This window comes from Stegostoma tigrinum, chromosome 9, assembly GCF_030684315.1.
Source record: "Stegostoma tigrinum isolate sSteTig4 chromosome 9, sSteTig4.hap1, whole genome shotgun sequence".
NCBI classification, from domain to species: Eukaryota; Metazoa; Chordata; class Chondrichthyes; order Orectolobiformes; family Stegostomatidae; genus Stegostoma; species Stegostoma tigrinum.
The window spans coordinates 15649506-15677100 of record NC_081362.1 but is presented as its reverse complement, the minus strand read 5'-3'; the positions used below and the strand labels follow the sequence as shown (position 1 = coordinate 15677100).

Below are 27595 nucleotides of genomic sequence, written 5' to 3'. Positions count from 1 at the left end.
TGGATATTCTGTGGTCTAATTCAAAGAAGAGCAGGGAATTCATTCTACATCCTGACCAATTTTTATCCCTCAACCAACATCTCTGGTTATTAACCTCATTGCGGTTTATGGGCATTTGCTGTGTGAAAATTGAATTGTCTCATTTCCCTTCATTACAACAATGACTAAGCTTTAGAGTACTTCATTGTGTGAAGTGCCTTGTGAAAATAATTATGTAGATGACAGTTTCATTACGATTGAACCAGCTATTTAACTGGCTGCTTCAGTTCTCAGTTACCAATTAAGTAGCTACATTCCCCAGTCTTAGCTTGAAATTTGAGCTCAAGGTTTTTTACAAAAATCATGTTGGTATTCTTTGGCCAATTTATTGATTGATGTTGATATTGAAAAGCTGTTAACAGCTCTGAGCCAGCAAAAATATAAGTGATTCACATGTTATATTGTTCTGGGTGGGTTTATGTAAAATTATGTCAGTGCCTGAATACAGAGATGATGCTGGATGTGAGTTTGCTTGCTGAGCTGGAAGGTCCGTTTTCAGACGTTTCGTCACCATTCTAGGTAACGTCATCAGCGAGCCTCTGGTGAAGCGCTGGTGTTATGTCCCACTTTCTATTTGTGTTTAGGTTTCCTTGGGTTGGTGATGTCATTTCCTGTTCTTTTTCTCAGGGGATGGTAGATTGGCTCCAAGTCAATGTGTTTGTTGATGGAATTCCGGTTGGAATGCCATGCTTCTAGGAATTCTCGTGCGTGTCTCCGTTTGGCTTGTCCTAGGATGGATGTGTTGTCCCAATCAAAGAGGTGTCCTTCTCACCTGTATGTGAGGATACTGGTGAGCAATGAACATCAACTAGCCACAAAACGACATGACCCACTATCACTCGTATCCTTACATACAGATGAGGAAGGACACCACTTTGATTGGGACAACACATCCATCCTAGGATAAGCCAAACAGAGACATACATGAGAATTCCTAGAAGCATGGCATTCCAACCGGAACTCCATCAACAAACACATTGATTTGGAGCCAATCTATCACCCTCTGAGAAAAAGAACAGGAAATGACATCACCAACACAGGAAATGTCTTTTCCTGTGTTTATGTCATCACCAACCCAAGGAAACATAAACACGTAAATAGAAAGCAGGACATAACACCAGCGCTTCACCGGAGGCTCACTGACGATGTTACCTAGAATGTGACGAAACGTCTGAAAACGAACCTTCCAGCTCAGTGAGCAAACTTGCATCCAGAACCTAAACCTGAGCTACAAATCTTCCATTTGCTTTCCCTAATGTCTCTTGCATCTGGAATGTTTACTGCACTGCGTTCATGTCTAAAGCAGGTGGTCACATGCAGAAAGCGATGCATTTTTGGAGAGTTTGTCTTTCAGGCGAGTCTCTGTCCATGAATGTGTTAAAGAATCTATGGCACTACTTGAGAAAGATTTGCATGTTCTCTGAGTGCCCTGGTCAACATTCTTCCCTTGGCCAAAGCCATCATGATCTTCCCCCACTTGGAAGGAGGATGGCAGTAAGTCCATTGGAACATCATTGGTTCCAAGACCACCTGCCAGTCACACTATCATTGGCCAGATAGATAACACCGCTGTTTCATCGTTACTGAGCTAAACTCCTATAATTGCCTGCCTAACTGCATCCTGTGAGTGCTACCTGCATCACAAGTTTCACTGGTTGTGGAGGATTGCTTACCAGCATCACCTTGAACAACTGCTCGCGATCTACTTTTTAAATGTATTCAGAGGCTTTAGCCTCCACTGCCTTCTGTGGTAGAGAATTTCACAGGTTCACCATTCTCCGAGTGAAGACATTTCTCCTCCGTCTAAAATGGCCTACTACGTATCCTGCGACTGTGACCACTTGTGCTGAAGTCCCTATCCGAAGGTAACCTCATCACTGGATCCAATCTGTCCAACCTATGAGAATTTTTTTACATGTTTCAATGAGATCTCTCCCCTTCATTCTAAACTCCAGCAAATGTGTCAAGTTGACCCACTAATTCTTCATGCGATAAACCTACTATCCTAGGAATCAGTCATTTGAACCTACACTGTATTCCCACTGTGGCAAGCAAGTGTTTTCTTGGTTAAGGAGACCAAAACTACTCAGTGCTTTCTCCAGATGTTGTCTTAACAAGGCCATGTACAGCTGCAGTAAAAATGCTTCCTTAATTACGTAGCCTGACGCAATTCCTGACAGCATAGAGGCTTTCTGGATTTTCAAAAATATTTTCTCCTCCTTATTGAGAGGGGCTTTAAAAAGATTCCTGAGCGTATACTTGGCTGTCAGTCTTGGTTTTATTTTAATGTCTTAAGCTGCAAAGTTGAAGCCTCCGCATAATGTAAAAATCTGCGCAGGTTAGCTTATCATTTAATTCATCCCCAACCATTTGATAATTACGTGCTTTAGCATAATTCTTAAAAGACAAACACTAAGGTTATCTCAATAAGAAACAACTAACCAAAAATGGGTAAGAAGGTAACATCGGTGGTGGTGTAGTGTAGGGGATGCCCCATGACCTGGTACTAACCTATGTTGTTCCACGTTTGTGTATTTGCTGTTTTTTTTCTTGGAACGGGAAGTTTTGAAGTTGCCCTGGCATTTGGATTTTGGAACGCAGCATACTAGAGCTATTCATCTCTTGTGTCTATGCTAATTCTTGCCTAACAAATTCTCTACCCTACTGGTTGCTTATTAGCTATGTTCTGTCTGAAATATTTATCCTGTTGTCCTGTAACGAATGCAATGCATCTGACTTGAGCATAAAGTAGTTGATCATTCATTACATCTCCTGTGTAAAATATGTATTTAACCTTTCTTCTCTCTCTTGCTAACAATTTTAAATTGATTCATTGACTCCCCATCTAGAAAGAATAGTTTTTTTGCTTTGCTATCAAAACCTTTTACCTTTCATCACAATTACCAACAATTTTGCTATACAGTATGGGTTTTGTAATCTTATTAGATTTTGCTCATCCTCAACCTACCACCAAATAGTGACTTTATTACTTGAACCTTTCACTCCCCCTTTCATGTACAAAACATAGGTGTGCAATTCCAGGATTATATCGGTTGGTGTGTCACAAACTCCAAACTGTCCTGTACATACAGTTCCTGACATCTTTTTTAAAATATATATTTAAAAAATGATGCACTTAACAGTTTGTCATCTTGAATGAATTAGTTGGCCTGAGAAATTAATTGAGCAACAGTGATGGGGGAGGGCTGCACTGCTTGCCAGTGAATATTGTCAGCACACGTGTGGTATGATGCCACAAGTGTAATGTTGCAACCATTTAAAAATTATTAAAAATCTACCTGTTGTGTTAGAACGATCATCATGCTGAGATAATGTAATGGTCATTCCAGAGGTCGTCTCTTATGCCACGCGTACATTTTTGGTGCAAAGTTCACAGTATCTGAAGCTTTGAAAACCTGATTGTTACATATGTCCTGGCCATAGGAATACAGACAAATAAATTTAACTTAAATGCATTTCATGGCAATTCCTGGGGATGTTACATTTGAATTTCTCATCCACCTTTTCTACTTGTTTCTGATGCAGTCACTACTTGAACGTTAGCCTCTATCAATTGTGGCTTTGTAATTGCTGCCAAAAGGTGCCCCCCAAGGTAAGCCCCTTTCTGAGTCCTTTAGATTCTCCTTCCCTGTCTGTCAGTCAGTATTTAGCTTCCAGTTGGAAGCCTGCACTGTAGCGGGCTGCTTGTTTAAAGCCAGGTTCTATTCAGGATGTTCGCCTGGCTGTGGACGTTTTGATTAGGTCTGCAAAGAGATTTTGTGAGGGATTTTGATGTTTACGCCAACCTTTTCTTTGTTTTACAGTCATGCAGGATACACATACTGTGGATCTTGTGCTGCTCATGCTTACAAGCAAGTGGATCCATCAATCACGTAAGTGAATCTCAAATACTGGAGCTACTCTTCTGGTAAATACCATCTTAAGCAAGGTTAATTTTGAAGGAGGAATAGAGCAGAATTGGGTGAGTAGGAGCCATTAAATGATGGGAATCTTCCTACCTTTTAGGCTTGTGTGGTAAAAGTAAAGACTGAAGGATTAGTTGGCCAGCAGTAATATGGATGCCACGTCTTCCGAGGGACAGGGAGGAGTGAGCCATAGTGGGGGTTTCTGTCATGGCTGAATAGTCCAGTCCTGGAGGCACAGACTCTACCATAAGTAGTGAAGCAGGTTGGCGAGATGCTGTAGATTCTGTGCCCTCTCTGCTGCTTGTATTTGGTGTCCACGTGCTCTGCTTGAAGGGTTTGGCCCCCCCCCCACACACACACACACACACACACACACACACACACACACACACACACACACACACACACATGCTGCTTCTCCACTTTGTGCATTCTCGGACAAGTGGTTCTCATGTGTCTGGGATTTTGCATTTTTCAAGACCTTCTTGCAGTGTTTCCCCTGCATTCTTAATAATTGTTTGCCATCACAGACCTCTGAATAGATCACTTGTTTAGGTTGTGAGTGACCATTGCCTCGATATTGGTGATATTGTTCTGGGAGAGGACACTTGTGTTGGTATGCTAGGTCTGTAGAGGATTTGCAAGATTGTGAAGGTAGCATTTCTGATCACTCTCCAGAGATTTTGAGATGTCTGCTGTACATGGTCCATGTTTCTGATGCTTCCAGGAGGGTGGGATCCATTGCTGCTCAATAGATCTTTGATTTTGGTTCTGGTCTTGGGACTTCGAACTTTTTTTTTCCTCAGGAGACCAAAGGCTGCGGTTGCCTTGATGTTAGGTTCAGTTGTCAACGTGTGCTCACATTGAGGAGACTCCTGAGCTAAGGAAATTATCAGTGTAGCCCAATGGCTCTTCACGGATTTTGGAAGTTGCAGGGGCAGTGTTGTGTAGCAGGAGCGGGCGAATAGAGAACCTTTTGTTTTTCGGATCTTTAGCCTGAGGACCATTCTCTCTGTGGCTTGTGAATGTGTCAGTTTTATTTTGTAGATTGGCCTCGAGTGTGCAAGCAGGTGTTGTGTACATGCTTTGCTCAATGGCAGAAGTTAAGATGGCCTTGGTTCGGGCCTGGAGCTATCAAATTTTGAACAGTTTGCCCACTTTTCCTGTAGGTTAGCCCCACTGCAGCCAGTGGCTTCATGAAGATAGGGTAGTGTGTTGCAGTGTGGAAGCTTCGGTGCAGTGACACCAGGCTGCTTAACCTCAGTTTGCACTTATTGGGTCTGTGGTGGATCTGTTGGTGAGGATGATTGACATCATCATGAATGGTGATGAATTTCTGCCGCAGCCAAATTTAAGGAACATGTTCCATGATTCCTCACAGTTGGCAGTGTCAAAGGTGTTTGAAATATTGAAGAACACATCATCATGAATGGTGATGAATTTCTGCCGCAGCCAAATTTAAGGAACATGTTCCATGATTCCTCACAGTTGGCAGTGTCAAAGGTGTTTGAAATATTGAAGAACACGAGAGCCAAGCACCCAGAGACAGTCACCAGTTAACAGTGAGAGGGAGGAGTACCCGGAGACAATCATGATCAGCTGTTGCAGTTTACAAACGTAGTGAAGAAGGAAAACAGGATCAAATTTCAGGAGGTGGTGGACTGACTGGTGACAGGCATGAAATTGAACAGAATTGACACCACCCTGTCTACCTGTGACTCCACTTTCAAGGAGCTGTGCGTCTGCACCCCTAAGTCTCGACCACATAGTATATAATAATTACAGTCTTACCAAAATGCAACACGTCACATTTTTCTGAATTAAACTCATTCTGCCGTTCCTTGGCCCATTGGCTCAGGCGACTAGGTTCCCATTGTACTCTGGGATAATCTTCACTTTCTTTACACCATCTATTTGTGTTGTCTGCAAACTTACTAGCCATACTTCCTATGTTCACATCCAAATCATTTATATAAATGATTAAAAGCAGTGGACCCAGCACTGATCCTTGTAGTGCATCACCTGTCCTTGGCCTCCAGTCCAAAAAACAATGCTGTACCACCCTCTGTCTACTACTCAAGCCAATTTTGTTTTTAATTGTCTAGCTCCTCCTGGATTTTTGTGATCTAACCTTACGAACCAGTCTTCACGCAGAACTCTGTCGAACGCTTTGCCGAAATGCCTGCCACTCTGCCTTCATCAATCATCTTCTCACCTCTTCAAAAAAAACTCAGTCAAGTTAATGAGACAATTCCTAATCAGTCTTTGCCTTTCCAAATGCACGTAAATCCTGCCCCTAAGAATTGCCAGCATTTGACCCATATCCCTCTAAATCCTCCCTATTCATACCCATCCAGATGCCTTTTAAATTGTGATTGTACTCGCCATCTCCACTTCCTGTGGCAGTTTGTTCCATACGTGCACCATCCTCAATATGGAAAAAGTTGCCTGTCAGGTCACATTTATGTATTTCCTCTCTCACCTTAAACTATGCCATCTAGTTTTGGGCTGCCCTACGTAGAGAAAAATGAGAATTTTTATAGTAAGCATGACCAGTGAAAAGTTCACATTGGGAAGCTCTCCACGTTTAAGGAAGATGGGATCAAAGAATTAGGGGTCCAGATGCCCGAATCGTTAAAAGCTTGAGTGCAGAAAAGCTTTGAAAGCTTAACAAGCTTAATTCAAAGATTATAAAACTGCAAACAGAAATTCAGTGGTGAACCTTTAAAGTTTCTTCTGGACTGTCAGGTGTAGCTTTGGCTGTAGACTGCAGTGAGAAGAACTAGCCGAGAAGAACTAGAGAACTGAGCCATGATTTGCAAGATAAAACAATGAGTAAGCTCTGGTTACACTTATTGATGGATATTGGAGAGGGTCTGCTTCAGATTTCTAAAACAATGAATTGAAATGGACAGGATAGTATGAGAATGACTTTGTTCTGGACTCCCCAGACTACAGCAATGTGGAAAATCTTAGCATTTAGAAGATATTGGTTTCACATCTAGAATTGTGAGAACATTCTCTGCATTATCTCTGAATTCACAAAATGCAGAAACAATTGGATGTATTTTGGAAGCAGAGAGCCTTTGGGAGTAAGGACATGCAATACCAAGAAAGAGCTAAGTATTAACTCTTAAAGGATAGAGCTACAATGCCTGTCAAAATGGAATGGAGCCATGCTGCTGTCTCTACCTGCCTTAATGGCCATTATTTACGTATCAGTCTTGATGTTGACTGCTAGTAGCCTTACAATGACATCCTGGCAGCTGTATGTGATTCTGTAACCGCTTGTTGGCTGAATGCTCCTTCAGATATCACCTGGATGGGAAACAGAAACTGGAAACATGTCTTTGGTCAAGAACCCCCTCTTTTCTGCCTGCACCACCAGACCCCTCCCAAAAAAAGATAAAAATGAAACTAAGCCAGAGCAGGTTAGGAGATTAATGTGCCTGAGTCACCTGCTCCTTGGATAAGCTTACTCTCCATTGCTCAATTGCTAACTGGGTAAACGCCATCTCTGTGTCTCCCATTCCAAGAAGGAAAGGAGATAGTTTTCTGAGATGGCGGGGCTAAGGGTGGGTTTTTCAAGGGGCTGTAGGGTGAGTGCACGGTTAAATGAATCTGATGTTGGGATTGCGTGAATGCAGTTATACGTGAGGGAGTGGTTGGGGATTACTAAGGATTCTCCTTGGCCTGGGCATAGAAGTAGATAGATGTGCAGCGCGGGTGAAGAATGGTACGAGGCGGAGATCAGAGATGACATTATCTGTGATAGATAGAAGGGACTGATGGGGTGATGGCTCTGAATGTGGTAAGAAGGTGGAGATTAACTCCGATTAAGTGATTGGATAATTCCCTAGCTTGCTCACTTTTCAAAATTAACATAGAAAAAAGTGCATGTGCTTTGGTTTCAAAATGATATATTTTTGATATCATGTATTTGTTTTAGCCAAATTGCCTAGCATTAAAGTTCTGAAACACTTGTTTGAGGGAAACAAGGGCTCTATGGTGATCAGTTTTGCTTCCATTATCAGTAAGTGACTGCAAACAGTTTCTCCTTGTGCAGATGATAACGGAAATGGTACAATGGCTGCAATTAAATAAGAAAAACATTTGCTAGTTATTTTCACTAGATCATTTCCAACACGTGAAAGATCAAAAAAGAACTAGAAATGTACATCTCAGTCCACTTAAATGATGCAAGATCGATAAGATTTGAAAGCCCCAGCTGCTGTTGAAATTTTTGCTGCCACAGTTTGACTATTGATTTTGCACAAATATTGATAGTGCCTTCCTTGGTTAGGTTTACTTCAACTTTGTAATGAACTGTTGTGATGCTGTTTAATTTTCGTCTAACTTCCTCTGCATCACTTTTCCGGTTGAATTTCAGAGTATTCCAGCATTCCAATCCTCACTGGCAGTTAATTTAAAAAAAACCCTCCTGATAGCAGCGTGAGCTAGCAGAATTGTCCCTTTCATTTTCCTTTGTTCACAAGTGGAATGCTTTGTTTTTGCTTGACCCATTGAAGACCTTCTCAGAACTAACTTCTTTATCTGTGGGGTGCATTAAGCAGTACTTGTGATCTGTCTTCGTAAGGATTATCTGCCAAGCTCTAACAGTGGATTTTAAAGTGGAAGACGAGAGGAGTCTGTTTTGTGTTTTAAATTCAAAGGAAGCCTGGATATTTTAATTGTTTGTTTTTCTTATATTTCCATTTTCTTCCTCCTGTGGTGGTTTGTCAGTAGAAATCACAGACCTGTGTTTTTATGTTTAGTTGGATATGTTCCTCATCTCCTAAACAGTCTGCATGTGCCGAATTTGATATGCCCAGTTAGTAACTTTCACTGCTGTGGTGGAAATGTTGGAAGAGGGGAAGTGATGAATTAGTGGTATTATCACTGGACTGTTAATCCAGAGAACCAGATAATGTGCTGGGGACCCGGGTTCAGATCCTGCCATGGCAGATGGTAGAATTTGAATTCGATGGAAAAATCTGGAATTAAGAATTTGTTGACTATCATGAAACTATTGTCTGTTGTCAGAAAATGCATCTATTTACCTAATAGCCTTAACTGCTATCTTTACCTGGTCTAGATAACATGTGATTCCAGAATTCCTAATTAAGGAGGAAGGGGTAATCCTTTTAATATAAATAGTGTTCAGACTGATTTCCCACAAATGTGAGAGATCTTTCCTTAGATACTGATGCCAAAAGCAGGATGTGACCATGCTCTCCTTAAGTAATTTTAACTTGTTATTACAGAATTGCTGCTTCCATCAAGAAATGGCATTTGACCATTGTGACTTTAAGGCTGGGTTGAAATCGGGGTGAGAAGTCACCAGCTTATTTCCACTGTATCTAAATTTGCCCAGTGTTTACTGATGACCAGCTGATTTAAAACGTTCAACAGGATAATAACTGTTACATGGTTTAATATTTCAGAGCTTTTGGCCACTTTATTTTCTAAGTTGCCGATGCCGGATGGCCTACAGCCAAAAGTTTTGAATGAACCGCTGAAGAGATGGTGGTGGCATCAGTTGAAATATTCTGGAACTGTCTGGATTCTGAGAGGGTTCCAGCAGATTAGAAAACTGCTGACGTGATGTCTCTGTTCAAGAAGAGAGAGAGACACAAAACAAACTGTTGAAGTATCACTGGACTCAACGTTAATCCTGTTTTCTCTCGACATATGCTGCCACACCTGCTATGTTTCTCCACCGCTCTGTTCTTGTTTCGAGTACAGGCCAGCTAGCCTAATGCCTGTCCTTGGGAAAATACTAGCGTCCATCATAAAGGAAAAAGCAGGACATTTTCAAAATGGGACAAAATGGTTTGTGCAAGGCAAACCATGTTTGACAAAATTGCTCGAGTTCTTTGAGGATAAAATGAGTAAGAGTTGATAAGAGAACTGGTAGATGTAGTGTATTTTGATTTCCAGGTGGCATTTGATAGTTATTGCACAAGGTAGGAGTTCATGGTATTGAGGTCATGTATTGGCATGGATTGAGGATTAGTTAACAGGCAAAAGAGAGTCTGGATTAATGAGTCTTTTTCAGATTGGAAAGATGTAACAAATGGAGTACCAATAAGATCTGTTCTCGGGTCTCTGACTTGGAGGTGAAAAGGTCTTGTGTCTAGATTTGTAGTTGATACAAAAATGGGTGAAAAAGCACATTGTGATTGAGACATAAGAAAACTGCAAAGGGGTATAGGTAAGTACTTGAGTGGCCAAAAACTTGGCAGTTGGAGTTTAATGTAGGAAAGTGTGAGGTCATGTACTTTGGTAGGAAGAATCAAAAGGCAGACTATTTAAATGGAGAAAGATTCCATAGGGGACTTCAGAGCAGAAGGATCTAGGTGTTCTTGTGCACTCAACACAAAAATATAGCATGCAAGTACGGTAATTAATGATGAAGGGGCATGGAGTTTTGGCTTTTATTGCTAGCTGGATGGAGTTTAAAAATAGAGAGGACTTGTTGGAACTGCTCAGGAGAAATGTATGAGGGAGGCTAAAGACTTATGGGTCCCCTGGACTTGATTATATTCTAGGATTTTAAAAGAAGTAGTTGCAAACACAGCGCATGCAGAAGTGATAATCTTTCAAGATTTTGGAAAACTGCCAATGTAACATCCTTAATTCAAAAAGGGAGAAAGGTACAAAATAGGGAACTACAGACCAGTTAGCTAAACATCTGTTACTGACAAAATGTTGAAGTCTTTGATGCAACATTTAATAGCAGAGCATTTAGAAACACATAATTTCAAGAAGAGTCAGTGTGGCTTCATAAAGGAAAAATCATGCCTGACAGATTTATTACACTATTTTGAGGAGGTATCGAGCAGACAAGGTAAAGGGAAACCAGTACATATAATATATTTGGATTTCCTGAAGCTTTCAGGTTTTTAGGTTTAGATTTTATTGTCACGTGTGCTTTAAGTACTGGAGTATAGTGAAAAGTGTATAATGTTGCCACATATGGTGCAATTAAGGTACCTAAGTAGAAAAAATGCTTAGGTACAAAGTAGTAAGAGAAACAAGAGTTTTAAAAAGTTAAACATTACTTCATAGAATAGTAGAAAAATAAAGAAATAGGTAATAGTTTAAAGTCTTTTGAAGTTTAAACTAGGAAAGTAAAGGAATAAGTTAAAAATTCAACAGTCTTCAACTTAACTCGCTGTCTGGGGAAGACAGCTGTCTGTTCTCGAGCAGCACTGCAGGTACCATCGCTGCTGCTGAAACTACTGTGTTTCCGATCTCCCCCGGTGTCTTGGGAACATGCCCGAGCAGGATGCACTCGCACACCAAACCGAGACACCACCATGAGCTGTCGAGTGACCAACCCTTGTACCGCTGAGAGACTCGGGTGGCACCCGCAGAGAGACCAAAGAGAGGGAAGGAAACAGAAGGAACCGAGGATCTCCGATTGGCGTTTCCTACTCTGCTACCATCTTGACCACAATGCATTCCATAAGGCTCCTTAAGGCAAAATAGTGCTGCATAATATATTAATATTGATAGGTTTTTAGCTAATTGATAGAAGACGCGTTAGGACAACCAACATTTTCAGGTTGACAATCTGTAACTAGAGTCCTAGAGGAATCAATATTAGGGCCACAATTATTTACAACTAAATGTATTAGCACCAAGTTTCCAGATGACCCAAAAATGGTTGGGATGGGAAAGAGTGAAGTTGACACACGAATCTACAGAGGGATATATTCTCTCTCAAGTGAAGTCACTGGGCAAAAGCATGATAGACTACAATGTAGGAAAATGTGAGGTTGTGCTTTGGCAGGAAGAGTAGAAAAGCTGAATGTTAACGTGAGAAAAGACTGCAAAATGCTGCAGCAGAGGGGTATTTGGGTGGCCTAATGTATTAATCACAGTGTCAGCATCCAAGCTCAGTGGGCAGTAGGAAAGGCAAAATATAGAGTGCATAAAATTAGTGAGGTCTTGCTAAAAATATTCAAAGTTATAGTCAGACTACATCTAGCACAGTGTAAGTAATTTTATCTGAGGGAAAAAAAGATCCTGCCACTGGAGGAAGTTCCAGGAGAGCTTTTGTCGGTTGAGCTTGTGCCCGTTAGAAAATAAAAGAATGAGCACTGAGCTTAATGAAACATGCAAGATTCTTTGGGGACTTGACCGTATAGATGTGGAATGGTAGTTTTCCCTTGATGGAGAGTCTATGACCAGAGGACTTAATTTCAGAGTACAGTATGGCCCATTTAAGACTGAGATGAGTAATTGCTTTCTGAAGACAGTGAACCTGTGGAATTCTTTACCCCATGTGATGGTGAGGGTGGGTTCTTTAGTCGTGGCTGTGAGCGTTCTAATCCTGAAGGCAGTGGAGGGTTATGGAAATAAAGCAGGAAAGTTAAGGATTATCATTTTAGCCATGATCTTATTTAAAACTGAGATTTCTTCTCCCAGAGGATAGTATCTGGAATTCTCTATCCCAGAGAGTTGTGGAGATGAGATGATTCAAAGTATTTAAAGAGGAAGGTAGATTTGAAACTTCAGGATGTTGATTATGCTGAGCTGACATGCAAGAGGAGTTGAGGCTTGATGGAACAGCCATAATCTTGAGTAGCTGGACAGGCTGGAGGGGCTGAAAGGCCTCTTGCTCATTTTTTTTTTGTGATTATATGCATCGTACCACAACCATGAGAGATTTGGACACAATGTATTAAAATGAGCACATCTGTATTGATTGCCTGTCTGTCAAACATATTCATTACAACTGATGACGTTATGGTAGAGACCGATGGTAATGGCTTCAGTTTTTGCAGTGTTTAGTTTTGAGGAAATTTCTGCTCAGCCAGTATTGAAAGAGTCAGACAATTGTAAGATAATGGGTAGCACAAGAGTGAATGAGGTAGAAATGAAAAAATGAAAATGCTGGAGAAACTCATTGAGCTCTCAGTGCAGTCTCCTTTACATTCCCAAGACCAGACACAAACTGGGTGACTGCTTTTTGAAACACCTCCGCATCATCTGAAAGAATGACCCAGCCTTCCAGTTGCTATAATTCTTGATAGTGCTTGAGTGCGTTGCTAAATGAGGATCTTGAGTGAGAGGTAACGAGCTTCGATCAAGGTCTTTGGGGAAAATGCTGGAGAAAAGAGTATTGACAAATGTTTGAGAGCCTCACCTTAATCATTATCAGGTTGGGCAGGCTTCACTTAGACGGAAGGTGATCAGCACTTCTCACTTCTCAGAAAGTCAAGCCTGTGATGTTAGTGCAGTCACCCACAATAAGCTGATAGATGGCGAGAGCCTTTCTCATGTGATAGGATATTCTGGAGGGAGACATGACATGGGGGTAGTTGATCCACAGAGACATGGTTGATATTAGGGTTGGTGAGCCAACATTAGCTTATCTAGACTTATTTCCTTGTCGGGATGCTGGGCAGGAAGGTTAACAGGAGTACAGGGTGGGGGAATTTGGCATTTCTGCTCATGAAACCACGAGTTGGAGCAGGAGTACGCCATCTGGCCCTTCAAGGCTGCTCTGCTATTCCATAAAATTCTGGCTGGGTGTCCTGATCAACATTTCCACACTATTTTTGTATAGCCCAATTTCCTGTGTAGCTTAAAGGTCAATTTGATCTATTTTGCACATACTCACTGAACCTCCACAGTTCTCGAGGGGAAAAAAAATTACCAATATTCTGAATTTGTTGAAATAAGTTTTTCCTCTTGGTCTTAAGGCTGCAGCCAAAGGGATCAGCCTCCCAACATCTCCGTCAAGTCCCTCAAGAATCTTATTTTCAAAGAGATGACATCTCATTCTTCTAAAGCCCAGAAAATGTAAGCCTAGTCTGTTCTGTTCCAACGTCAAAAATCTGGAACCCCCTTACTGCAAGTCTGTTGGTGGGTCGACAACACATGGACTGCAGTGATTGGAGAACGCAACTGAACAGCACCAGCTCAGGGCAGTTAGAGATGGGAAGTAAATGCCTGGTCAGCCAGTAATGCTCACATCCCATGAAAGAATGGTATTTTAAAAAAAAAAGTCTTTGTATCCCAGGAACCAGTGCTTTGAATCTTTATTACACTCATTTGAGGCAAATGTATTTTTCCTGAAGGCATTGACACTAAAGCTATACTATATTGAAGGTATAATCTCAACAAGGCATGTATAGTTACAGTAATAAGGAATAATCTCTTAGTCTCATGCTCCATTCTTTTGTAATAAACACTAACATACCATTTCTCTTCCTACTATTGTGCTAAACTTTGTTTTATCAATATGGACAGCCAATATTTCCTAGTTTGTCACCATTATAAAATTGATCAGTTTTTTCTATTTTCCTTAATTTCGTTCATGCACTTCCATCTGCAACATTCTTCCCCATTCACCTGAGCCTGTATACATCCATTTGTAGTCTTTGTTTTCCTGTTTAGCTCTTGTAATCTGTAAACTTGGATGCATTACACTCTATTCCTCCATCTAATACGTTGATACAGCTGATGACTGAGGCCTAAGCCCTGATCCTTGTGATTAACTAGTTACATGCTTGCATACCAGAAAAAGGCTTGGTTATTCCAACTGTTTTCTGTCCATGCTCAGTCCATGCAAATGTTATCACAAAGCCAAGAGCCCAAATCCTGCATTCACACACAGCAGCAGTAGTGCTTTATTGAACACGTGGTGCCCTTGTGAAATGATTTTCCATAGTCTTTCTCGAACTCTCAGTACCTTGAATGTAAAAGATGGCTTTTCAATTGAGGACAACCATCTTCAACTATTCCATTAATGACCTTCATAGGGATTAGAGGTGGGGGTGTTCACCATTTATAACTCCTCATATTGAAATAGTTTGTGTTCAAAAACTGCAAGTCTTGGACAACAGTCAGGTTTAGACTGATAAACGGCAAATAACATTTTCATTACACACATACCAGAGAATAATAATCTTCAAAACAGAATTCAACAGTCCCAAAAAGTTCACTGTTATTACATTGCTAAATTCCCCTATGATCAATCTCCTGAAAGCTACTGTTGACTGAAAATTGAACTGGTTCACGCCTATCAGTACTGTGGCTACATGAGCAGGTCAGAGGCTAGCAATTCTGTGACAAGTAAACCACTTGACTTGCAAAGCTTTTTCACCATCTACAAGACAAGTCAGGAGTATGATGGAATAATCAAATAAAAGTAAAATTCTGCAGGTCTGGCAGCATCAATGGAGAGTGAAACAGTTAAGATGTGGAATCTGATATGATGGGACTTCAGACCACTCCACTTTCCTAAGTGAGTGTAGCTCCATCAACATTCAAGAAACTGAACATCCATGGCAACACAGCCACTCTTGGAGCTCCCTGTAATATCTTCCAACATTCACTTCCTGCACTGTCATTGTGCAGTAGCAGCAGCAACAGCAACAACTCATCAAGGCTCCTTCAACAACATCCTCCAAATCCACGATCTTATCACTGAGAAGGATAAGACCTATTTGGGAGCACCATCGCTTGCAAATTCCTACCGAGCCACATGGCACCTTGACTTGGAAATTGTCACCAAGTCAAAATCTGAAGCTCTCTTCCTAACAGCACTTGGGTGTATCTATGCCTCATAGACTGCAGCAGTTCAAGAAGGCAGCTCACCTGCACCACCTCAATAGCAATTAGGACAACTGCTCCACATCCTGTAAATGAAAGCATAAAAATAAGTGTGGCCTTTTCAAAATGAAGAAAAGGGGCTATCCTTGGAAATTTCTATTCCAATGAACTGCAGGTGCTCATTAATTGGGTAAAATCAATATAGAGAACTTTGAACGTGGACAAGAGCCTTCAAGATATTGTTGGTTAAGTGATTGGGCAAAGATCTGGCAAATGAGGTCCAGTGTGGGAAAGTGTCAAGTTGTCCATTTTGGTAGAAAGAATTAAAGCATTTGATCTAAATGGTGAGAGGTTGCAGAGCTGAGAGATGCGGTAAAATCTGGGTTTCCTTGTGAATGAATCAGAAGATTAGTATGCAGACGTAGCAAGTAATTAGAAAAGCTAATAGAATTGCTAAGGATTGAAAGTAGGAATAGGGAGGTTATGCTTCGGTTTTACGGGGAATTGATACTGCATCTGGACTACTTAGTGCATTATTAGTCACCATCCTTATGAAGGGATGAAAATGCGTTGGCAGTAGTTCAGAGAGTTCCTGAATTAATACCTAAAATGAGCAGTCTGGTATTTAGAGTTAGAAGTGAGTTAAATGAAACCCAGGATTCTGAGGGGACTTGACGGATAGATGATGGAACAATGTTTGCACTTGTGGGAGAACCTAGAATTAGGAATTCTTGCTTAAGAACAAGAGGGTGCCCATTAAAACAGATAAAGAAACACTTTCTCTAAGAGTTCTCAAAAGGAAGTGGATGCCAAGTTTTTAAATGTTTTTAGGGCAGAGGTAGCTAGATCCTTGATTACCAAGGCGGTGAAAGATCATTTGGGGATATGCAGGAGTGTAGAATTGAGGTGAAAATCAGACTGGCAATGACCTTTGTTAGATGGTGGACCAGGGTCCAAAGGCCAAGCGGCTTACATGTGTTCCTTGTTCATGTGTCCTTAAAAACAGCCAGGGTTATTGGGAGAAAATAATGTCAGGAATCAAAGTAATCAGAAGTTACACTGGGAGGGCTAGGCAGTCTCAAACTGGATGAAATAAGGTGGCCCAAATGACTTTCCTCAACAATAATTGTGGTGACCGTTGACCTGTGGCGATCAGAAGCAAAGTCAGTTTCTGTGCATTTCAATGGAAAGTAAACTGGAAGTGTTAACAAGTAACTGCACCCCAAGGGTGGGTGGATAACTCTTAAGATGAATTGTGACATTTTGCTAATCTCCACTGTGTGGGGCTGATTAATTTTGTTTTGAATACTTTGTAATTTTTAGTAAGTCAGAAGAAAGCTGATTGCTCAGACTCACCAATGGATTTAATTTTGTCACAGACGCAGAGTTTTTATCTTGGGACCATCGCACCATGCGCCTCTTTCTCGCTGTGCTTTATCCACTGCAGATATTTATAGAACACCTTTGTATGATCTACGCATCGATCAAAAGAGTAAGTTTCAATACTGAGATTTTGCTGTTGATTAAAAACAAAGTGTTATGCATGGTTTTTTAAAACTTGTATGAAACAACTGATGTCAAGATTGCCTGCTGCCCAGCGAAATCAAGGATTGGGTTTCCTTTTAAATTCTCATTTGCTGCCCTGCCTACCGTGATGTAATGGGTGTGGTAGGTGACGATATACTGGTTATAACGACATGTTATTACATTGGAGGTTTTTGGAGATGTTAAAGTTGTTTGAAAATAAGGAGAGAACTGCAGTCTGACTAAAAATAGATTAGAGAGCAAAGTTTACGAGTCACAGGCTTCTGGGAATAGTGGTGTCATGTACATTTTTCTGGGACCTCTTCAATTCACTATGTATACCAACCATTTGGATGGATGTATGACTGGAGTAAGAGTTTGAAGTTTGCAGATGTAATCAAAGTATGATGTGTTGTTAATTCTTTAGAAGTTGCAATGGGTTGTTGATGGGGAAATGAGCTGAAAAGAAACCAATGGAATTTAATATCATTGAGATGGCACATATTGTAAATAAAAGCAGCAGTTACCATCTTAATGAAATACATTTGACTTGGCGCAGATTCACCGGATAACACTCATTTCATAACGTAGAAACGTATGAAATAGCGGTAGGCCACTAGGGGCCCCCTCGAGCCTGCTTTACCATTGAATAAAATCATGACTGATCCGATTATTCCACATTGCTGCCTGACTTTTCATCCCCTCACTCATCAAGCATCAATGTATCTCTCCCTTAAACTCTGCTTCCACCTTTTGTGAGACAATTCTAAAAATGTATGGCACTCAGTAAAGATTTCTCCTCCTCTTTATCTTAAATGGGTAATGCCTAGTTCTAGCTTTTTCATAAGCAGAAATATCCCTTCCATATATACACCCTGTCAAGAGCCTTCAGGATCCCATATGTTTCAATTAAGGTGCCTCCTATTATTCCAAGCTCAGACAGATACAAACCTAGCCTGTCCAACCTTTCCTCATAAAATAACTCATCCATTTGACATAAAACCTTTCTGATAAAAACTTTCAGAGCATTCTTGAATACATTTGTATCCTTCCTTAACTAAGGAGATGAATATTGTACACAGTACTCCAGATGCGACCTCACCAATGCCCTGTATAAGAAAACCATAACAAGCCACTCTTGTATTCCCTTTGCAATAAACAATTTCATTCTATTGATTCTCTTCATCGCTTGCTGCATCTGCCTGCTAACCTTCTGCGATTTAAGAACTAGGGTACCGGGATACCCATGCACATCAGAACACCTTAAGCTTTCATTACTTAGATTTGTTTTTATTCTTGCCACAATTGACAGTTTTATATTATACTGTGCCCACTCATCTATCCTATCTATATCTCTTTGTAACATTCTTGCATCCTCCGCTTAACTTACTTTCCTAGTTGTCATTATGTCATCAGCCAATATAGCAACAACCTTCAGTCCCTTCATCTAGATTATTTATATTTTTTAAAAAAGTAAAAGGTCGAGGCTCCAGTGCTGATCCTTTTGGCACACCACTCATTGCACCTTGCCAACCAGAGAAAAGTCCTTTGCCTTAACTAACAGGAAACAATCTTCTATCCATACTAGTATGTTACCATCTATACAAGCTTTTATTTTCCGCAAGAACTTTTTGATATGTGGTACCTTGTCAAATTTGTGTAGGTTAGATGGGCTTGAGATCGGTATGACAGGTCGGCACAACATCGAGGGCCGAAGGGCCTGTACTGTGCTGTTATGTTCTATGCTTCCTGGAAGTCCCAGTGCAGCCATGACACCTGTTACTTCCCTAAAGAATTCAATGAAGTTGGTTAAACCTGGTTCCTCTTTCATGAAACCATATTGACACTGTCTGAATACCATAAACTATTCTATTGTTCTGCCATGATCTCTTTATTAGCTTCTAATATCTTCCTATATGGCATATTAAGATGACTGACTTGAAGCTTCCTGCTTTCTGTACCTTCTTTGAATAGAGGAGTTGTTATTTTCAATCTAATGAACCTTCCTGCAAACTTAAGAATTTTGCAAAATGAAAATCAAGCCACGAGTGCCATGAAGCCAGTTCTTTTAAGATCCCAGGAGCAAGCTCATTAAGACCCCAGGACTTGTTAACCCACAGCTCCAATATTTTGCTGAGTCCATCTTCCTCCCTCCCTTCCATTTCCTGATTGACAGCTATTCCTGGGCCATTACTTGTATCCATTGTAGTGAAGAGCAATGCCAAATACCTGTTCAATTAATAACCATCTCCCTATTTTCCATTCCCATTAATAATTCAGTTTTTATAGCACCGATGCTCAGTTTGTTAATTTGTTCCTTCAGAGCAATACAAACTCTTCCATATTTTTAGCTAATTTTTGCTTGTGCTCTAATTTTTCTCTCCTTTTAGGTTATTTTGTTTTAATATTTTGCCCAGTCCTCTGACCTGCCACACAACTTTGCTTAATTATGTCTTTTCTTTAACTGAGATGCTATCTTAAAATTGTTTTAATTAACCATGCAATTTGGGTCCTCCTTTTATAATTTTTATTTTGCGTTGGACTGTATCTACCATCAGTATATGGAAATATTGCCTTAAATGCCACAGTATTTGTATTAAACCGTCAGTTAACCTAATTTGACAGTCTATGTTTGCTGCTTTGCTTTTGGGCCCTCTTACTGGCTTTATTTATATTTATGATGTTAAGCTCTGTCTCAAACTGAATATGAAATTTGATCTCATTATGTGGTACTGGTTTTACTGACGTCACTGATTTATCCTATAGAATTGAAGAATACTGGGGTTGGCAATAGTCTGCTGTCTGCTTGTTTGCAGGATGTGCTATTCTTTGGAGCTATCTAGAAAGCATTCTTTGAACTCATCATCTCAACTACCTTTGCACATCTGAGTTTTTCCAAGCTACATGTAGATTAAAACTCCATGATTATTGCCTTACTTTTCGGACAAACCTGTGACATTTCTCCCTTTTTCCTCCATACTGCCATGTGGTTTGTGTGCCACTTTCATAAATGGTGTTTTGCCTTTATTATTTCTTATCTCTACCCAAACCCCTTCTACAGTCTGGTTATGTGAAGTTAAGTCATCCCTCTCTATTGTATTAATGTCATGATTAACTAACAGACTCACGTCTCCTCTCTTCCGAGCTTTGTGTACATCCTCAATGGCATTTTTGTATTTGGGGCTTCAATTTATGCCAACTTGCAGCCATGCCTCTCTGGTTATCAGATTGCATTTATTTCTTTTTGTATTCTCCGTTCAATTGTTTTTGTCTTCAAATGCTATGTGCTTTCAGATATAGAACCTTTAGTTTCGTCCATTTGTTGTTCCTGTAAATTTTTTTTAGATTTATGCATATTTTCCCTTCCTATTACTGTCTAATCCTTTATGATTTTAATGTCTTTCTCTGTTGCTTTGCCCATACTCTTTGATTCAGCATCTCTTGCCAAATTCTATCCCTCGCCCCTGCTATCTCGTTTAAAGCCCTGTCTACTTTGTCATGTTTGTAATTGGTACCTACACGAGCCAAAGTGACTAGATCTTCCTTTTCCCACTCCAAATTCCTCTACGGCCTTAAGATGATGACTTGAAACTTGGCATTGTGCAGGCAACACAGCTTTCTGGACTCTCGCTCTTTTTCATAGTGTCAATCCCCCTCACTATTAGTACATACCTCTTTTGTGTTCTTTCCCCATCATCGTCTTGTCCTCTCTTCACCAAACCCATCACCATGCAAAACTTACCCACTTTCTCACCTCACCACCACCCTGAATGGTTTTCTGTGTTGTGCCCAATTAGCTCATCTATCCTGCAGCCCTTGCTGTTATCCATATAAGCTGAAAGAACCTCAAACCTGGCGAAGAATTACAAAGCCCCACTCCCTGGCATGCACTCAGCCACATTCTCCTTTTCCTGACTAGTCAACGAATAAGAGAACCCTATTCTCAGGGGTTTGACTGTCTGCTGGAGGAAAGTAACAGTTCTCCTCCCCGATGTCTTATACTATTTGTAGTTCATTGTCCAGCTCATAAACTCTGAGCTGAAGCTGCCCAAGCAGTAAATACTTAATGCAGAAGTATTTGTTCTGGATCATACTGATTCCAGTCTCTCCCATGTTCTGCAGTTGCAATCACGTCACCCGCCATGCCATCTTGATTCTGTCTTTAATTAATCTATCACTTCGCAATAAGGTAAATAATGAAATCACCTAGCTGCCTGCTTCCCTTCGTTTAGACTGTAGGGGTCCTATAGCTGCTGCTGCTGACTGCCTGTCTTAGGTTCTCTGCTTGCCTTCTCCTGTAGGTGCTGTCAACATTAGATGTAAGGTCTTCATTGAGATTTACGTTGGATGAAGGGAAAGAGTTAAAGGAATATTGAAGCAAGATGGATAAATGTGATGGGAATTATTTGTTCTCATTGACAACCACACCCTGTGAATGGTTTGACTTTGATTCCTATTTGTCTTGTAACTATTTTTTTAACCAGTTGAAGTTTGTCTTTCTTCCCTTCTCCAGATTCTTTGCCCTTTACAGAAAGGGAATGAATCAGCCACCTCTTCCATTTGATGACTGGATTCATACAAAGGGTGTGACATTGAGTCCTGTGGGAAGAGTAAATTTACATGTTTCATTGACCATTTTGTTCTGACTTTGCCAATTCCATTTGGGAGTTAAGTGTGGTCCATTTGGCACTTGTTCATTTAGGTAGAGCTGAGGTAAATCACTTGGGAATTTCCACTGTTTCCCTCCAGGTAGCATCTGTGATCTGCAGGATAACCTACACCACCTGCACTTGCTATCCCAACTCAATGGGACCTTTAGAAGGGGTAGGCAGTAAAACAAAAAAATGAGTCCTTGTCCTCATTTTCTGGAATAGTGCTCTTACAAGGAGTCATGGTTAGCAACTTAATGTCATAATTTATTAAACTGAACGAAACGTTCTTGTTGATGTGAAAATAAGTGCTCAAATCAATCATTGGGCCAACCAAGTGTTAACGAATATTCGCCGTTTGATCCTGGCTGAGGGTCATCTGAGATTGAGCTACCTGTTCTCAAAACCGCAGGAATCTCATCGACTTTGCACTCTTATTTCTTGTTTATAGAATCGTAGAATTATACACTACAGAGGAGGCCATCGAGTCCGTACTGCCAAAAATAGACTACTGCCTACACTAGTCCCACTTCCCTGCACAAGAGTAATGGCCTTGAATGTTTGACTCTCCATGTAATCTTTAAAGTATTGTCCTGCATGAATCTAGGGATTTGGCAAAACTCATCTCAGCTTTGTTGCCTTTCTGGTAGATAAATCCTATATCGGATTACTAGGATTTGTTAGTATCTGCACTGAGATGAGATTTATGAAGGCACCGGGAACAGGAATTTATCTGACTCCCCTGCACAGGCTGTGTTATTAATGGCCGAGGAAAGCTGAATGCTTGGCTACCTGCAGACAAAATACTGACTTTTCAGTTGCTTAAAAGATAATCCATTGGATTGTCGCCAAGTATCACGCAACTCCTGCCTAGTTAAACTGTAAGGACTTAACAGTGGAACACTTCTGGAATAAGCTAGGTATGATTCGCTGTCAGCAGTGGGTAATCAGCCGGCTCGATCTTGCTGTCCTTCTGCACAGCAGCCCTGGTATGTATACTAACAGGCACTGTAACATGGCCAAACTATCATGAGGCATCAATAAATTAGAGAGCACGGACTTGTTTGTTTGAAAACTGACGCAGCCGTGTATAGAGCTTAAATTGCAGAACGCTTTGGTCGTCGTACAGAATGTGCACTTGAATTTTTAAGCATCTCAACTATTTACTTTGCTACAGAATTAAGCATGGTGCCAGAGAGGGTAACATTAGATTGGGATCTTTTGACTTATAGTGTTTACTCTCCTGTTTGGGTTTGTAAGAGAGAGGGAGAAATTCGTCGGTATCGAAATGCACTGTCCAGCTGGTTGCTTAGCAATTCAGCTCCTGTCCATTCTGCATGATTTAAATCTGTAAATTTTAGTTGTGATGCTGTGGGCTGTGATCATCTCATCTCAGATGAGTGACAAAGCATGTGTACATTAAATCATGTTAAATTGATAAAGTTTGTCCTTTGTAATCATCAGTTTACGGAGAACTGTGGAAGACAGGAATGTTTGAACGGATGACCATTCAGATAGATGAAGATGAACATAGTATTGAAATGCATCTGCCTTACACAGCTAAAACCATGGAGAGGTAAGCCACTGAGCTGTTTGGCATTGTGACTGAGCATGCAGTTGATTTAGAGTAAAGCAAATTCAAGCTCCCCCCTTTTGTGTCTTTGTCAGCTAAAATGTTGAAAAGGCTATCTGCTGGAAGGCAGTAGGCTGTACAAAGAATGTATGACTTCACTGCAAATCTGAATGGACAACTTACTGTTATCTTTTGTAAAGAGTGGCATGGTGGCTCGGTGGTAATCTCCATACCTCTGGGTCAGAAACTCTGGGTCAAGTCCCACCTGCGAATTAAATGGCTACAGGAAGTATGTCATACCTTGAACAGACAAGTTCATTATCAAGCTAAAATTGTTTCTGATAGGCCTGTGGCAGGTGCTAATTGCAAGTTTCCTGTTCAGCCAGCACCATGTGGCAGCAAGAATTGTAGATACTGGAGTCAGAGTCAATATGGTGTGGAGCTGGAGGAACACAGCTGGTCAGGCAGCATCAGAGGAGCAGGAAAGTTGACATTTTGGGCCTAGACCCTGGGACCTCATGAAGGGTCTAGGCCCGAGACATCAACTTTCCTGCACCTCTGATGCTGCCTGACCTGCTGTGTTCCTCTAGCTCCACACTGTATTGACCATGTGGTAGTTGCTGCTAAAAAGCCTCCCAGTGTTCAAAGGCTCGACATGCAGCCTCTTGCCATGAGCAAGGATTCTCCTTGTTCCTAGGGATTACTCCATGTATGTTGTGCTACACTTTGAGCCCAGTAGTACTCTAAGAATAATGCAATGCTTGCTGTTAGTATTGCATTTTATTTTTAGATTGCTTCAATAATGCTTTGGCTTTCTGCTCCTTGTCTGGTCCCAGTTTCCTTAATCTCTCCTCACTGTTGCTGTTTGAAAACCTACCTCCCTCTTCCAACATCATTGAAAATTGGCACTTTTGGGCTGGTGATAAACTAGTGTTAAATTGTCTTTCTTTCCTGTCTGCATCGTGTAATATTTTTCAGTCAGCAAATCCTGAAGAGCTTTGAACTGGTACTAATGCCTCTTTTTAAAGAACAGCAATTAATGCATCTTGAGTCTTGTTTAAATAAAATTTAGTATGTCCTCCTGGGCTAACATTTTTTTTGTAGGTTAAACTGCCTGGAAGTTGCTGACTTGATGCAGACTGTTGTAGTAGTATTTGTGATAAATCACGAGTTATGTTAAAACAGCAGGACATTGGTACAGGGTATTATGATTTCCAGCTGTGAAGTTCCCTTTGAAACATTTGCTTCAGTCATGTCAGAAGCGGCTTTGGTGTTTTTTAAAGTGGTGAACACACAGCTATGATCTGTGTGTTGTGTTCTTGACATTTAGTTTTGACAGGGTCAGGCCTTCCTCACTTTTTAAAAGATAGTAGATTTTATATCCTCATCGTTCTTCCAAAAAAGGATCAAATTTTGAATCTAGCACAGCATAGAAAGTTCAGAGGCTTCAGATATTCTGTAGAAACAAATGTTTTAGTTTTCAACCATTCTGTGCACATATGATGGGCCAAGATTGGGGTGGAATTTAGGATTGTTGTATCAAAGGCTTGATTTGTCCATCTACCCAAGGATACAGTTGTTGCCAATGAAGAGTCTATTGAAATGTCTAGTGAAAGATGGTAACACAGTGAGTAAAAGCTCATTCCTTCTACTAAAAGGATGCCTCAATTTAATCTTTTGAGAGGAAGCTGACTTACACATTCTTCAGGACAGGTTATCAACCTAGACCCTTTTACTCACTCGGGCCTGTTGGATGTTGATCTGTGGCACTTCCTTGATCACAGTTGCATGTGCCATGGATGCCTAATTGATGTTTGTAGTGTTTGATTAGATGCAAAGATAATGGAAGAAATCATCCTTTGTGCATCCAAAAATGCCCTGCAGCCAGTGAAGCACCTCTGAAGTGTAGCTGCTATTATAATAGGAGAAGATCTGGCAACTAATTGATGCACAGCAAGCTCCCACAGGCAGCAGTGTGACATGACCAGGTCAACTGTTTTGGTGATATCAGTTGAATATAAATTTTAACCAGAATAGTCAGCCAAGCCCCTCCTGCTCTTCAAGTTTCTGTGGAATCGTTGACTCATACTTGAGAGGGATCCCCAGTTGAAGCTTTTGTGTGACAGACCACACCCCTGACAGTGCCATATTCCTTCAGTGATGACCTGCAGTGACCAGCTAGATGTGCTCAGGTCTCTGAAGTGGAACTTGAGCATGTGATCTTGTAGCTTGGGGTGCAACCAAATGAGCCATGGCTGTTGAAACAGAATTGGGTGAGTAATCCAAGACATTTAGATAAATGCTGAGGTGATATTTTTCACTTCTAATGAATGTTTGTTTTATTTTTGTTTTTTTTGAACTGACTGTCTGTCTCCATTTTTAACCAGCCAAAAAGATGAGTTAACCATTGTTCCTGTTTTGGTTGGAGCCCTGAGTGATTCCAAAGAGCAGATGTATGGGGAACTCTTCAGTAAATACCTAGCCGATCCTCTAAACCTCTTTGTGATTTCGTCAGATTTCTGTCACTGGGGTATGTACTCATTTAGACTGGATTGGTGCTTTTGGAAGGAATCTGAGGAAGGACATTTTTTTTGCGTAATTTTCATTAATGTAAGTAACCCTCTCTTTTCCCCCCCCCCCCACCCTTTAAGATTTATGGTTAATCTGTGTTCAGAGTTTATCCTAAATGACTGCTTCTCACACTAGTGTGCAAACATAAGTGCACACGTGCATAAATATATCTTACACACAAGTCCAGCCATAAAGATATGTTGCATATCCTCCAGCTGCGTACACAGTGTACTCCTGTTTTTACGCTAACCTCTTTAAACCATTGGAGTCAAATCTGTGTGAATGAAAATGCACAAAAAAGCCATGAATATATAATTAGCGGGCTAACTAAGTTGGGTCTCTGTTATGATGGCAAGTACAATTAATAGCTCAGTGCTCCCCCTCTACTTTTTCTGCTTGTACATAAATAAAGAGCATGGAAAATACTAATTGTTTATTTTAGCTGGGGCTGCTCGTTAAGTGGTATTTTGTTGCCTTTTTGGTCTTTTATTATTAAAAGACTTTTAGAAGTCTTCAGGAATCTTTTGTCTTCTATTTTTCTTAATCCTGGTGCAGTCCTGGTAGGGAATACTGATATTTGGAGAAATTCAAACATCCAACAATTAACTGACAGCTGCATGATAAGTTCTCATGTTTTAAAACAAAAACAAACTTTATTGCATATGCAAATACAATTAAACATAGCAAGAACTACTAATGGACCACTATAATGTATAACTGTACAGTATGAATCCAGTTTTACTCTTACTTCTCAGCACCACTCTACCCATACCTACAAAATCTTGAAGGTTCATTCATCTGGCACAAACCTAAAGCGAAACCGCTGTCTTCAGAAATCTCTTGGATTTCGTCTCAACATTCCAACTAATGAGATGAAGGATTTTCTTGGGGATCCTTCATTAGTATTTGGCTCAGCAAACCTGTAATTTTCTTTAAATATCTCAGGACTGTTCCCCTTCAGTTTAAGCGTGTGCTTTATGCATTCTTGCTTAAGGATTTGAACTTCCAAAATGTGCCTGGCTTCTAATGATCTTCTAAGCTCCCTTAATTTTTCTACAGCCGTTGCCCCCACAGCTGATATCCATCTCCTGGCAGATGTTTTTTCGCTGCATACACCAAATTGGCTGCTGCAGAGCTAACTGCCTTTCACTCTGAGAACCACTGCATGTTTTTTTTACTTCAGCTTTCAGCTAGGCAAATCTTGTTTCCACTCACACAAACTCTCAAGCCTTCAAACTGAGTCCAGGTCCCAATTGCATTCTGTGGAACAAACATTAGGGTTAGTGGTTTCTGTTTTCAATGTGCAAGCCTGGCTGATATTCATCTCGTTTTGCTCCCTTGATTTGGTAATCTACAGACCGCAAATAGAACCACATCTGCAGCTAACTTTGGCGAGCACAAAACAAGCTGAATTAAACAAAAAGGGAACTTCAGCTCCACAGTCCCTTTCTGTAACAACTTGGCATGCTTTGAGGGGTTCCAAACAGAAATGAAAATCAACTAGCTTGCCTTCAGCATATCTCTTTGATCTGCATACCACCTGAATAATTTATATCTCTAATAGTTATAATTGCCCTTTCTCCAGAATTGCTGTCTCCATCAAGAAACCTGCATGTATACAAACTGTTTCAGCTTTTCATCTGGAAAAGACATAAGCAATTTAAATCTTTTATGGAGCCAGTTTAACCATTTTCTGCCCGTCTGTCAGTTTAAAGCTTGGAGATGAGTCAATGCTCAAATTT

At 40.6% G+C, this 27595-nt stretch overlaps 1 protein-coding gene across 3 annotated transcripts in view; it reads left to right on the top strand.

The window, feature by feature from the left end:
* memo1 (mediator of cell motility 1) overlaps positions 1 to 27595 on the top strand; it is a 43993-nt gene that overhangs the window by 7530 nt on the left and 8868 nt on the right. For 2 of the 3 annotated variants that reach the window (XM_048536937.1, XM_048536938.2), the window contains exons 3-6: positions 3864 to 3932; positions 16916 to 17028; positions 23174 to 23285; positions 25670 to 25812. In XM_048536937.1, coding sequence (XP_048392894.1) covers positions 3864 to 3932; positions 16916 to 17028; positions 23174 to 23285; positions 25670 to 25812 — 437 coding nt within the window. Of the gene's footprint in view, positions 1 to 3863; positions 3933 to 16915; positions 17029 to 23173; positions 23286 to 25669; positions 25893 to 27595 lie in introns of all 3 variants that reach the window. The other variant, XR_009446123.1, reaches the window with a different exon arrangement.